The 14,234-nt window shown below is 40.1% G+C and overlaps 1 protein-coding gene across 1 annotated transcript in view; it reads left to right on the top strand.

Annotated features, from left to right (window-relative positions):
* Positions 1-14,234, top strand: part of LOC311110974 (ectonucleoside triphosphate diphosphohydrolase 6-like) — a 33,119-nt gene that overhangs the window by 8,610 nt on the left and 10,275 nt on the right. Inside the window, exons 6-8 of the mRNA XM_084153632.1 lie at positions 10,987-11,022; positions 11,556-11,644; positions 12,227-12,306. Of these exons, the coding sequence (XP_084009758.1) occupies positions 10,987-11,022; positions 11,556-11,644; positions 12,227-12,306 (205 nt within the window). The remainder of the gene's footprint in view (positions 1-10,986; positions 11,023-11,555; positions 11,645-12,226; positions 12,307-14,234) is intronic.

Below are 14,234 nucleotides of genomic sequence, written 5' to 3'. Positions count from 1 at the left end.
TTTAGACTGTGCCAGACTGATTGCGCTACCATAATACCCATAGCCTGTCCAGAAACAACCCGTAGCCCCTACTGCCCAGAGTCTAGACACTTATGGAGATCTGAGAGGGATTGATGGGTGGTAACATGGTGAGAGCTCCACCTTACCCTCTGAAAGGCTTGCTGGAATTTTGGCAGTATTGCTTACACCTGTCCAATCTTCTTGGATCTCCAAAAGTGTCTAGGGCTAGGGGTTGCTTCTGGACAGGACCTCACAACCCTCCGGGTGTGTGGTGGACCTACAGCACTACTCAAGGCATTGGTTGAATGCTTTATTCCATTGCTATACACATGGATTTGCACACGTGTAAGCTGGACACACCCACGGCACCCTATCAGGCTGATCAGACAGTGCTGGGTAGCTGAAGACTTACTGCAAACAGTGAAATAATATATTTACATGTCTACTATTCACACCCTTGCTTCATTCCAGCTAGCTAGATGTGCAACCATAACTAACTATAGCTAGGGGCATATCTCTAGTCTAGCAATAGATACTGTTGTTTTGGCTGTATGGCATCAGTGAATAAGATTACCAATGGTTAGTTAGGTAGCTAGGATATATCAGTCAATTAACCATTTACAATAACAGCAGTTTATTAAGTCAATACACACTAAATCTTATGCAGAAATTGAGAAATCATACATTATCTTGGCACTATGGCACGGTATGGCAGCTATTAATCGATTAGTTAATAGATCAGATTCATACAATGGATATATTTCCCTTCATAGACTGATCAATCGCTGCATCAAAATAGTGACAGCACAGCGTGCTCCGACTTTGAAAGGACAGGAAGTGTTGGCTGTGCACTTAAATAATGACAGGCATTCCACGTTTAACCCCACCCACGTGTGAAAATCGAAATATTTTTTATGTGCAAAAAACGAAAAACAAACAAGCCATTTATTTTTTCTATTGAAAAACGAATAAACAAGCCGTTTTCAAGTTCCCGATTGCTCCATTTTAACTCGGAAAACAAAAGATCAAAACCTACAGGACCGTAATCTTGACACAATGTTGTCCACAACACAGGCTAATTATCTTGACTGACGTAACAACATAGACATAAATGTCAATTCTCCAGATCAACATTAATTGGAGGACATTGGCTGTTGTTCAATCGTGTGCAGTATCACGCCAGCTCTTTATCACTTGACTGTCATTCAGAAAATCCTTTCCAGAATCAACGATAATTTCCCTACATAACTAAACAGCCAGACATCAAATGTGCATCAAACAACTATTATGCATAATTATTGAAGAACCCCGTTAATGACAGTATCGATTTTCTTATTTTATTTGATTCATCTTGTTAAAGTTACACTTTGTTAGAAGCATTCGATTTTCAAATCCATACATTATTTGGAATATGTGTGCCCATGAAAACTGTTTGCACACCATAACATAGGGAGATACGAAATGTTACGAGGTTAAAGTGTACTTCCGAAATCTCAATAAATAAAGAAATAAATATCTGGTTCATTGTGTAATTCAATTGTTAAATGCTTAGTATATGATATAACCACAAACGGCAATATCATAAATGTAAGGAAAGAAATTTAGTTTTGTCACAAGATTTTTGCCAAATCTGTGAAGACTCCAAGCATGAGAAAGGGTTTAAACAGGTTTTGATTCAACTCATGAATTATATTGAATGTACAGTTGAAGTCGGAAGTTTACATACACTTAGGTTGGAGTCATTAAAACTCGTTTTTCAACCACTCCACAAATTTCTTGTTAACAAACTATAGTTTTGGCAAGTCGGTTAGGACATCTACTTTGTGCATGACACAAGTAATTTTCCCAACAATTGTTTACAGACAGAATATTGAATTTATAATTCACTATCACAATTCCAGTGGGTCAGAAGTTTACGTACATGAAGTTGACTGTGCCTTTTTAAACAGCTTGGAAAATTCCAGAAAATGATGACATGGCTTTAGAAGCTTCTGATAGGCTAATTGACATCATTTGAGTCAATTGGAGGTGTACCTGTGGATGTATTTCAAGGCCTACCTTCAACCTCAGTGCCTCTTTGCTTGACATCATGGGAAAATCAAAAGAAATCAGCCAAGACCTCAGAAAAAAATTTGTAGACCTCCACAAGTCTGGTTCATCCTTGGGAGCAATTTCCAAACGCCTGAAGGTACCACGTTCATCTGTACAAACAAAAGTACGCAAGTATAAACACCATGGGACCACACAGCTGTCATACCGCTCAGGAAGTAGATGCGTTCTGTCTCCTAGAGACTAACGTACTTTGGTGCGAAAAGTGAAAATCAATCCCAGAACAACAGGAAAGGACCTTGTGAAGAGGCTGGAGGAAACCGGTACACAAGTATCTATATCCACAGTAAAACGAGTCCTATATCGACATAACCTGAAAGGCCGCGCAGCAAGGAAGAAGCCACTGCTCCAAAACCGCCATTAAAAAAAGCCAGACTACGGTTTGCAACTGCACATGGGGACAAAGATCGTACTTTTTGGAGAAATGTTCTGGTCTGATGAAACAAAAATAGAATGTTTGGCCATAATGACCATTGCTATGTTTGGAGGAGAAAGGGGGACGCTTGCAAGCCGAAGAACACCATCCCAACCGTGAAGCACAGGGGTGGCAGCGTCATGCTGTAGGGGTGCTTTGCTGCAGGAGGGATTGGTGCACTTCACAAAATAGATGGCATCATGAGGAAGGAACATTATGTGGATATATTGAAGCAACATCTCAAGACATCAGTCAGGAAGTTAAAGCTTGGTCGCAAATGGATCTTCCAAATGGACAATGACCCCAAGCATCCTTCCAAAGTTGTGGAAAAATGGCTTAAGGACAACATTGGAGTGGCCATCACAAAGCCCTGACCTCAATCCTATAGAAAATGTGTGGGCAGAACTGAAAAAGCGTGTGCGAGCAAGGAGGCCTACAAACCTGACTCAGTTACACCAGCTCTGTCAGGAGGAATGGGCCAAAATTCACCCAACTTATTGTGGGAAGCTTGTGGAAAGCTACCCAAAACGTTTGACCCAAGTTAAACAATTTAAAGGCAATGCTACCAAATACTAATTGAGTGTATGTAAACTTCTGACCCACTGGAAATATGATGAAAGAAATAAAAGCTGAACTAAATCATTCTCTGTACTATTATTCTGACATTTCACATTCTTAAAATAAAGTGGTGATCCTAACGTACCTAAGCCAGGGAATTTTTACTAGGATTAAATGTCAGGAATTGTGAAAAACTGAGTTTAAATGTATTTGGCTAAGGTGTATGTAAACTTCCGACTTTAACTGTATCTATGTTCCCCCTTTCTATACTGAACAAAAATATAAATGCAACATACAACAATTTTAAAGATTTTACTGAGTTACAGTTCATATAAGGAAATCAGTCAATTTAAATATTAATTAGGCCCTAATCTATGGATTTCACATGACTGGGAATACAGATATGCATCTGTTGGTCACAGATGCCTTAAACATTTTTTAAATAACCAGTCCGTATCTTGTGTGACCACCATTTGCCTCATGCAGCGTGACACATCTCCTTCGCATAGAGTTAATCAGGCTGTTGATTGTGGCCTGTGGAATGTTGTACGACTCCTCTTCAATGGCTGTGCAAAGTTGCTGGATATTTGCTGTAACTGTAACACGCTGTCGTACACGTAGATGCAGAGCATCCCAAACATGCTCAATGGGTGACATGTCTGAGTATGCAGGCCATGGAAGAACTGGGACATTTTCAGTTTCCAGGAATTGTGTACAGATCCTTGCTGCATGGGGCCGTGCATTATCATGCTGAAACATGAGGTGATGGCAGCGGATGAATGGCACAACAATGGGCCTTAGGATCTCATCACGGTATTTCTGTGCATTCAAATTGTCATCGATAAAATGCAATTGTGTCCGTAGCTTATACCTTCCCATACCATAACCCAACCGCCACCATGGGGCACTCTGTTCACAACGTTGACATCAGCAAACCGCTCGCCCAAATGTCTGCCATCTGCCCGGTACAGTTGAAACCGGGATTCATCTGTGAAGAGCACACTTCTCCAGTGTGCAAATGGCCATCGAAGGTGAGCATTTGCCCACTGATGTCGGTTACGACGCCAAACTGCAGTCAGGTCAAGACCCTGGTGAGGAGGATGACGAGCATGCAGATGAGCTTCCCTGAGACTGTTTCTGACAGTTTGTGCAGACATTATTTGGTTGTGCAAACCCACAGTTTCATCAGCTGGTCTCAGACGATCCCGCAGGTGAAAAAGCCTGATGTGGAGGTCCTGGGCTGGTGTAGTTACACGTGGTCTGCGGTTGTGAGGCCGGTTGGACATACTGCCAATTTCTCTAAAACGACATTGGAGGCAGCTTATGGTAGAGAAATGAACATTAAATGCTCTGGCAACAGCTCTGGTTGACATTCCTGCAGTCAGCATGCCAATTGCACACTCCCTCAAAACTTGACAAAACTGCACATTTTAGAGTGGCCTTTTCTTGTCCCCAGCACAAGGTGCACCTTTGAAATGATCATGTTGTTTAATCAGCTTCTTGATATGCCACACCTGTCAGGTGGATGGATTACCTTGGCAAAGGAGAAATGCTCACTAACAGGGATGTAAACAAATTTGTTCACAAAATCTTAGAGAACATTTCTGGGATGTTTTATTTCAGCTCATGAAACATGAGTATGCAGGCCATGGAAGAACTGGGACATTTTCAACTTCCAGAAATTATGTACAGATTGTTGCGACATCGGGCCGTGCATTATGTGCACCTGTGTAATTATCATGCTGTTTAATCAGCTTCTTGAGGCCACACCTGTCAGGTGGATGGATTATCTTGGCAAAGGAGAAATGCTCACTAACAGGGATGTAATTTGTGCACAACATTTAAGGGAATGTTTTTTGGATCTTTTATTTCAGCTCCTGAATCATGGGACCAAAACTTTACATGTTGTGTTTATATTTTTGTTCAGTGTATATGTTAATGTATCATGTGATGGGGAAAGAAAAGTCAAATTATTATGAATTACTTTGTAATCACTCCAAATAGTTACTACAAGAAATGCTCACTGGTACCCTTATTTATAGAAATACCCAAATATGAAATGCATGAGCATGGTAGCAATTTAAAGGAAACAGTTTAAAGATTCTGGGTAAATTATTAGGACAACAATTCACCTGACCCAAGACTGAATCCAAACATTACACTGTTGATTTTATGTGCATTTTACATTTACTGTACTTTTTACCGCATTTGTTGATAATGAAATCTGAAAATACTCTGGATACATTCAGTAACATAAGAATATTTCTGGAAAATGTGGGGTAGGTGCAACATCAGACAACAAAATAACAAGGGTTTGAGTGAGGACACACACCTCTCCGAAGTGTGCACAGCTCTTAAGTAATTTCACACCTCCTTTGGCCGCCATTCCTTCCAGTTCTCTGCTGCTAATGACTGGAACGAACTGCAAAAATCTCTGAAGCTGGAGACACTTATCTCCCTCACTAACTTTAAGCATCAGTTGTCAGAGCAGCTTACCGATCACTGCACCTGTACACAGCCCATCTGTAATTAGCCCACCCAACTACCTCATCCCCATATTGTTATTTATTTTGCTCATTTGCACCCCAGTATCTCTATTTGCACATCATCTTCTGCACATCTATCATTCCAGTGTTAATACTAAATTGTAATTATTTTACACTATGGCCTATTTATTGCCTTACCTCCATAACTTACTACATTTGCACACACTGTATATATATTTTCTATTGTGTTATTGACTGTGTGTTTTGTTTATCCCATGTGTAACTCTGTTTTTATCGCACTGCTTTGCTTTATCTTGGCCAGGTCGCAGTTGTAAATGAGAACTTGTTCTCAACTGGCTTACCTGGTTAAATAAAGGTGAAATAAAAAGGGTCTTCAACGATAGGGTGCATTTTTTTTTTAGCTCTCCTAGTTGTGCTTTTGAGAAACTAAAGCAAGCACACTTGTAGTTTTGTTTGGAACACAACCCTGAATCCCCGCCATCACACAATTACTATTGTTTACACAATCCAAAAACATCCCATTATAAATCGAAATCTTGGTCAGGTGGGCATCATTTGAAAGCTTGTTCATTTGCGAACATGACTAGCTAAGTCATAAAATACGATCTTACAGTGTTAGGCTTTTACAGGGCAATTCAGATAAATAGATCGTAATTTTGGTATGCATAGAAAGGAGTTCCGCAGCGATTTTTCGTCACAGTAGACAAACAGGCTCATTCTGTTCAGAACAACCCAGGGTATGACGCCATGTCATCTTGTAACTATACATGATTGTTCTTTAATCTTGCATGATGGATTGGCATCAAGAGGAAATAAAGCCTTTTAAGGGAGCATAAATTGGTGAACAGCAGTTATCACAGGACTGGATCCTTGAGAAGGGTTTTCCGCACCACTAACTAGGTTTCCATCCAATTGGCGACAGATTTTCATTTTTTAAAAATACAGTGGGGAAAAAAAGTATTTAGTCAGCCACCAATTGTGCAAGTTCTCCCACTTAAAAAGATGAGAGGCCTGTAATTTTCATCATAGGTACACGTCAACTATGACAGACAAATTGAGAAGAAAAAAATCCAGAAAATCACATTGTAGGATTTTTAATGAATTGATTTGCAAATTATGGTGGAAAATAACTATTTGGTCACCTACAAACAAGCAAGATTTCTGGCTCTCACAGACCTGTAACTTCTTCTTTAAGAGGCTCCTCTGTCCTCCACTCGTTACCTGTATTAATGGCACCTGTTTGAACTTGTTATCAGTATAAAAGACACCTGTCCACAACCTCAAACAGTCACACTCCAAACTCCACTATGGCCAAGACCAAAGAGCTGTCAAAGGACACCAGAAACAAAATTGTAGACCTGCACCAGGCTGGGAAGACTGAATCTGCAATAGGTAAGCAGCTTGGTTTGAAGAAATCAACTGTGGGAGCAATTATTAGGAAATGGAAGACATACAAGACCACTGATAATCTCCCTCGATCTGGGGCTCCACGCAAGATCTCACCCCTTGGGGTCAAAATGATCACAAGAACGGTGAGCAAAAATCCCAGAACCACACGGGGGGACCTAGTGAATGACCTGCAGAGAGCTGGGACCAAAGTAACAAAGCCTACCGTCAGTAACACACTGCGCTGCCAGGGACTCAAATCCTGCAGTGACAGATGTGTCCCCCTGCTTAAGCCAGTACATGTCCAGGCCCGTCTGAAGTTTGCTAGAGTGCATTTGGATGATCCAGAAGAGGATTGGGAAAATGTCATATGGTCAGATGAAACCAAAATAGAACTTTTTGGTAAAAACTCAACTCGTCGTGTTTGGAGGACAAAGAATGCTGAGTTGCATCCAAAGAACACCATACCTACTGTGAAGCATGGGGGTGGAAACATCATGCTTTGGGGCTGTTTTTCTGCAAAGGGATCAGGATGACTGATCCGTGTAAAGGAAAGAATGAATGGGGCCATGTATCGTGAGATTTTGAGTGAAAACCTCCTTCCATCAGCAAGGGCATTGAAGATGAAACGTGGCTGGGTCTTTCAGCATGACAATGATCCCAAACACACCGCCCGGGCAACGAAGGAGTGGCTTTGTAAGAAGCATTTCAAGGTCCTGGAGTGGCCTAGCCAGTCTCCAGATCTCAACCCCATAGAAAATCTTTGGAGGGAGTTGAAAGTCCGTGTTGCCCAGCGACAGCCCCAAAACATCACTGCTCTAGAGGAGATCTGCATGGAGGAATGGGCCAAAATACCAGCAACAGTGTGTGAAAACCTTGTGAAGACTTACAGAAAACATTTGACCTGTGTCATTGCCAACAAAGGGTATATAACAAAGTATTGAGAAACTTTTGTTATTGACCAAATACTTATTTTCCACCATAATTTGCAAATAAATTCATTAAATATCCTACAATGTGATTTTCTGGAAAAATAATTCTCATTTTGTCTGTCATAGTTGACGTGTACCTATGATGAAAATTACAGGCCTCTCTCATCTTTTTAAGTGGGAGAACTTGCACAATTGGTGGCTGACTAAATACTTTTTTTCCCCACTGTATATATATATATATATATATATATATCTATATCTGCATAAAGAAAATATGCACATTTTCCTATCAGTGGTGTGTTGCCACCAAACGGACTTGTAGCGAATAAAAATGAGTGCGTGATGTAGTGCACACAATGTACTTTCTTGTACAGATAAAAAATTTCCATCGCATTTTCAATTCTACCGATTTTAATTTAGTCACAAACTGTAGAGTTAAATAGCAAATGTGCCTACTCTGGTCTTGACACGTGCGCTTTAACCTACAGCTTGCAGATACAGTGCGGGTTAATGCTTTTTGAGGTCGGTTCGATTATTAAAATAATCACAGATTTCAGTTTCTCAAAAAAATTTAAACATTAAATGCACTATTCATTATGTGGGTTGAATGATGTAACAATACAGAATAAAACAATTCATAAAAGGCCCATGATGGTAGTGACTGCACATTACTACTTATCACTATTAACCATAATTTATTCACATTACTTTAATAAAATATTTCAGTTGTGTATATTACATTTATTTTATTTGATGACTTTATTATTTCATTTCAAGTCATCTCTATAGAGCTGCTGCCTATGCTGTCTGACAAAATCACTATTTTAGTAGTTCTTCAAAGTAAATATGGCATAGTTTTATGACTGCTGAATACCAACTATCAATCACTTAAATCATGTATTTTCAGTTAGAGATGCCTTGCGAAGCAACTGCTATCTGTCTCTCTCGATCACGCATTCTTCTGTCTCTTATGTAGCAAACGTAAAAGAAACACAGACCGGACAAGTAGGTGTGCAGTGGATTATGGTCATTGTAGTTTATTACCACGTTTTCTGCACTAAACTACGTAGAACCTTGGCCTGTTGGAAACTCCTTACTTCATCGCACAGTTTGGGCTTGATCTGATTTATCTCTAGAGAAACTGCACAATGTGTGCATTGAGCTCACAGAAAAAAGCAGAACGAAATAGAATTCAAATAATTGAACTGACCTCAGTCAATTAGTTGTTTTAAAAAATAACAACGTTTTCAGTTAGTCGCTCGGCACTAGTGTGGGTAGGCTAGTCTACACGTTGAGGTTATTATGGATAAGAGCGAGAATATTTTTATTTGTCAAACGGCAGTCAAGCATTGACCATCATGTCACCAGAATAAGACCTTAAATATTTATTGGAAAGGAGCATTAAGCTCATCGGGCACTTTCACCACCCTGGGAAGTTCATAATAACTTTCATCTGTAGCCTAATAAACTTCATGGTATCCCGAGTCGAGGACCACACACCATATCATCACGTGACTCCAAGTTTACTTCGATATGATGGTTGTTATATCAGTATTTGCGCATAAAGGTGTCTCCACTGCCATTTCTTGGATTATTAATTTTACAGACACAAAAAGATCCCACCATGTCGAACAAACAAATTATCTTTCGGCACTTATTAAATTGTACCAAGACTTCCTGTTTCCATCACAACTGTTGTGATTTGTATTTTATTTTTATACGGAATGACTTTACTCGCATGGAGACGTGGTTAGTGTCGCATTGGGTCTGAGAGAGCTAAAGAAGTCACTCAGTTTGACCCGACCCTGATATCCCCAATACATTAAGAGGGACTTAGCGAATTACGGAAAAGCAAGTTAAACATGTCAATCTACGCTTTAACCTCCATGACTAATAATAGCGAAACTTTGACTTGAGTGCAGAATTAATACAATTGTAAGTAATGGCGTTGGGCCTGGACTGGAGCCCTCTTTGGCCTTTTAGAACCACACAACCACTATATCCCCTCTGTCCAGTGGGAATGCCAGATGATAGAGACCCTCTTTGGTCCATTACTGGCTTGTTTGATCAACATCCAGCTGTTTGGTGGCAGGCAGGGCCTCTGTGGCTATTAGGTTCTGATCCTTTTGGCCCGGGCATTGATGCTTTAATAAGGTTGTTATATAGAAATAATATATACTTTGGTGTTTTATGCTGAAAGGCATGTTTGATATAGGCACAAGCAATACAATCAAATATTTGTATCCAATCCTTTTAAAGTAGTTGATACAAGCAATTAGGGGACTGTAGGATAATGTTCAGTAGGATAATGTTCCATTTAATCTCTGCAAACCGATTTATTCGCCATTCATTTCTGAAGCTGAAAATGTTTGCTTCTTTCCCCAAGTCTATCAGCTTGTTACAGTGGAGGTGACCTGACCCTTGGAAAATGCCTTTTATGATTACTGAATTAACTTTGAAGTTCACGTTTTCGTGCCTAATGGACATATTCCCCTGGCGTCATTGCTGAGCTGTAATGCTAAACTCCCACTCGATCCATAAACGGATTTCACCGCCTTATCAGTTTGATTTTTGCCACTCTTGCACCGGACGCTTATCCTAACGGAGATTACTCGGCTTCTCTGATTTGAACAGACTTATTGTTAATGCAAAAACTAAGTGGTATTTGAGGGAGGCAGGATGGATGAAGTGGACAAAGTGTATGGTAGCTAAGTGACAGTGTATGGTGATCATGACTTATAGCACAGCACTCTGTTTTGAAGTTTGTTTGTAAATGTAAATCGCTTTTTAACATCCTACTGTAAAAGTCCTTAAACTAGGAAAGGGTCATTAGTGTTGTTAAAGGCACTAATGCACACAATAGAGTCATACTCACAAAGTGCAAACATTATGCTATATACATACATTGTGGCATAAAACAGTGTAATCTCATTTGACCTAAATAGTTAACCTTAAGCACTGTTCCATGATGAACTTTAAAATGTGATTTCAATGATTTCGATACAAACTATGTATATGTGTTATACAGGATTGATTTAAGGGGAATGAGGTAAATCACCATCTCTTTTTCTCCTCAAAGGGATCTCTGCTTGGATCACTGTCAACTTCCTCATAGGTGAGATGGTTTCAAACTGTTTACTGTCAGTTACTACATTTACATTACATTTACATTTACGTCATTTAGCAGACGCTCTTATCCAGAGCGACTTACAATGGCATAGGTAGCATTGGTAAGGATTGATATAGATTCAGCGCCAAGATTAGGAAATATATATATTCCAGTGGGGATGAGACCATCTCTACCAAAAGATGGTCAATATCTGAGTCAAAGGGTCTGGCCTTAGTGTGGTGTGGTGAGGGAGATGGGTCAGTGTTTGTTTGGCGTGACGGTGGATTGAACTAAAGACATCCTGTACTGACCCTACCACCCTCACCCTCAGAGGCCCTGGCCCCAAACTCAATGTTCAGAACAGGCTTAATTCTGGTACATAAACGGAACACCAGCGATATAGATTAATATTCTGGACAAGACATTTTGATTACCTGTAATTGGATTAGCCTAGCGCTGCATCCCCAGTTCCTCTTTGGTGACCCCACCCTCTCTTTTTCCCTCTCTCTCTCTCTCTCTCTCTCTCTCTCTCTCTGCAGGGGGTCTCCACGGCTCTGACACACCCACTGTGGGGATGCTGGATTTGGGAGGGGGGTCCACCCAGATCACCTTCTCCCCTCAGGATGAGGTACAATAAGGCATCTCTGTTTGATAGCGGACGCTCAAGCCCACAGTCTGTCTCTCTCACACACACACATAATGAAGCCAGATCTCTTCTCTAAAGCAACACAAACTACCGGGATGGCCTCTCATTTTAGGGTTTAATCCGCAAATGCCACGCTAATCCTAAAGGGCTGGTAAATAAACGTTGTTGGACATTCGGTTGGATGGGAGGGGGGTTTCTTGTTCCTTAACTAGGTCAGGTCTTGTACACAAGGGATTGAGGACCAATTTACCATGTCATTACACTGCTTTTCAAAGAGTTTAAACTCTCCCGGCAAGCCGTTCACGCTTTAGGGATGAAATTGGTTTGCAGATTGCGGCAGTTTTTTTCTCTTCTTATTGAGTATATCCTTTTTGTTGGTTTGATGTCAAACAGCACAGTGTGATATCTGTTGTATAAGCTCTAACTGGTCAACCAGGAATTGCAACGGTTAATATAAGAAAACATGTTTGATTCTGACATTTAAATCTATAAATAATGTTTTGCTTGCAAATCTATACAGCCACACAATGATCATTTATGTTTTGCATCTTTTGTTCTCTCCAGAAGACCATCCAGACCTCACCCATCGATTACATGACATCATTTCAGATGTTCAACAGCACCCACACACTCTACTCACACAGGTACTACCATGCACTATGTTTAGACAGATAGTTGTGCTCTGTGGAAAGCCCTCTTCCCACTGGGCACACACTGGTCATGAAATTACGTTGAACCAATGTGGAATAGATGTTGAATTGACGTCTGTGCCCAGTGGGTTCCGTCTTCATGTCAAACCTACCGTGTGGGGCATCCAACTGCAAACGGGTCACTCCAGCTGCAAAATTGTCTATTTTGTCCTCTACCATGATTTAATTGGGGGAACTTATTGCGATTTAAAACGAAAAAATATGTTTTAAGTGAGAAGTAGGCATTGGTCTGAAGCAGAAGAATTAAGGAAATTCACATGAGCACCACAATGCTTACTTCACCCATGCTCTACCAAGGTTTTCCAGCACACAGCTTTGATCTACTACAGTAGCTATGTTGATCTATTGTACTTCAAACAATGTGTAGGCAGGGTGCGTAGGATTCAAACCTTTCTTAAACAGCCGAAGTCAAATCAAAATCAAAGTTTATTGGTCGCATACACAGTTTTGCAGATATAGCGGGTGCAGCGAAATGCTTATGCTTCTAGCTTCTAAAGACGCAGTAAAATGTCAGTCAAGTACACAAATAATTTAAAATAAATACAAAAAATCAAATGTGGGAACCAATCTAATTAACAACCAAAATAGCACTGTAACACTAATTAAAATGCGATCTATACGTATGTACACCGGAAGAATTTACAGAAGATATACTAAGAATGGTATGTACAGCAGTACATATATTAGTGAGCTATGTCAAGAATCCAGCATTATAAATATGCGGGGTGTATAAACAGTGGACTTAAAATGCAATGTACAGTAGTAGAAGTATTAGAATGAGCTTTGTCGAGAATACAGTATTTAAATACACAGTGTGAAATGAGAAGTGTTTAGTGGTTTAATGTCTCTAACATGGGACAGCAGTGTTGTGTGTGTGTACAGTATATGTGATAACTTGTGTGTATGCATATTCAGACTCTTAGAGGAGGTGCTCCCACAATAATGTGATTTGTACGGCATACAATGTAAAGTAATGGATTCTTCACACAACACACTAAGACATTATTCCATTATCTTTTCATGCTTTTTTTGTATTATATGAAGGCAAGCTTTGCTTTTATACTTACTTACAAGACCATCGGGCTTGATTGAGTGAGCTGTCCTGCCTGTATTTCCTTAAACCTTTATTTTAGCAATACATGCCATTGAGAAAAATATATTTCATAACATATTTTTTGGATCAGTAGGTGCCCAACATAACACCAGGTGGTGGTGTGTTGGACACAGTCACTCATATAGGTATAGAGTTCTATAGAGCCTGTCTGCATTCCTGATTTCTGTATCCGTTAGCTGTGTAATATTGACATAAGCTCAGAACCACTTGTTTTGCAAACATGGTCCTGTTTTATCTATTACTGTGCTGATCAATGGCCAGTTTATTACCTCTGTCAAATGAATATGTAGCTTACAGTTGTTTATTTGTATTTCTTATTGCAATAAAGATGGTGACGCTACAATAATACACATTTACAATAGGTTTATATCTAAAAATACATACAGCCTAATGAGATATATAATATTTATTAATTACTACATGACCAAAAGTATGTGGACACCTACTCATTGAACATCTCATTCCAAAATCATGGGCAATAATATGGAGTTGGTCCCCCCTTTGCTGTTATAACAGCCTCCACTCTTCTGGGAAGGCTTTCCACTAGATGTTGGAACATTGCTGTGGGGACTTGCTTCCATTCAGCCACGAGCATTAGTGAGGTCGGGCATTGATGTTGGGCAATTAGGCCTGGCTCGCAGTTGGATTTCCAATTCATTCCAAAGGTGTTCGATGGGGTTGAGGTCAGGGCTCTGTGCAGGCCAGTCAAGTTCTTCCACACCGATCTCGACAAACCATTTCTGTATGG

Source organism: Coregonus lavaretus, assembly GCF_964263955.1.
Source record: "Coregonus lavaretus genome assembly, chromosome: 36".
In the NCBI taxonomy this organism is placed as follows: Eukaryota; Metazoa; Chordata; class Actinopteri; order Salmoniformes; family Salmonidae; genus Coregonus; species Coregonus lavaretus.
The sequence above is the reverse complement of the archived record's forward strand: the minus strand, read 5'-3'. Positions and strand labels throughout refer to the sequence as shown.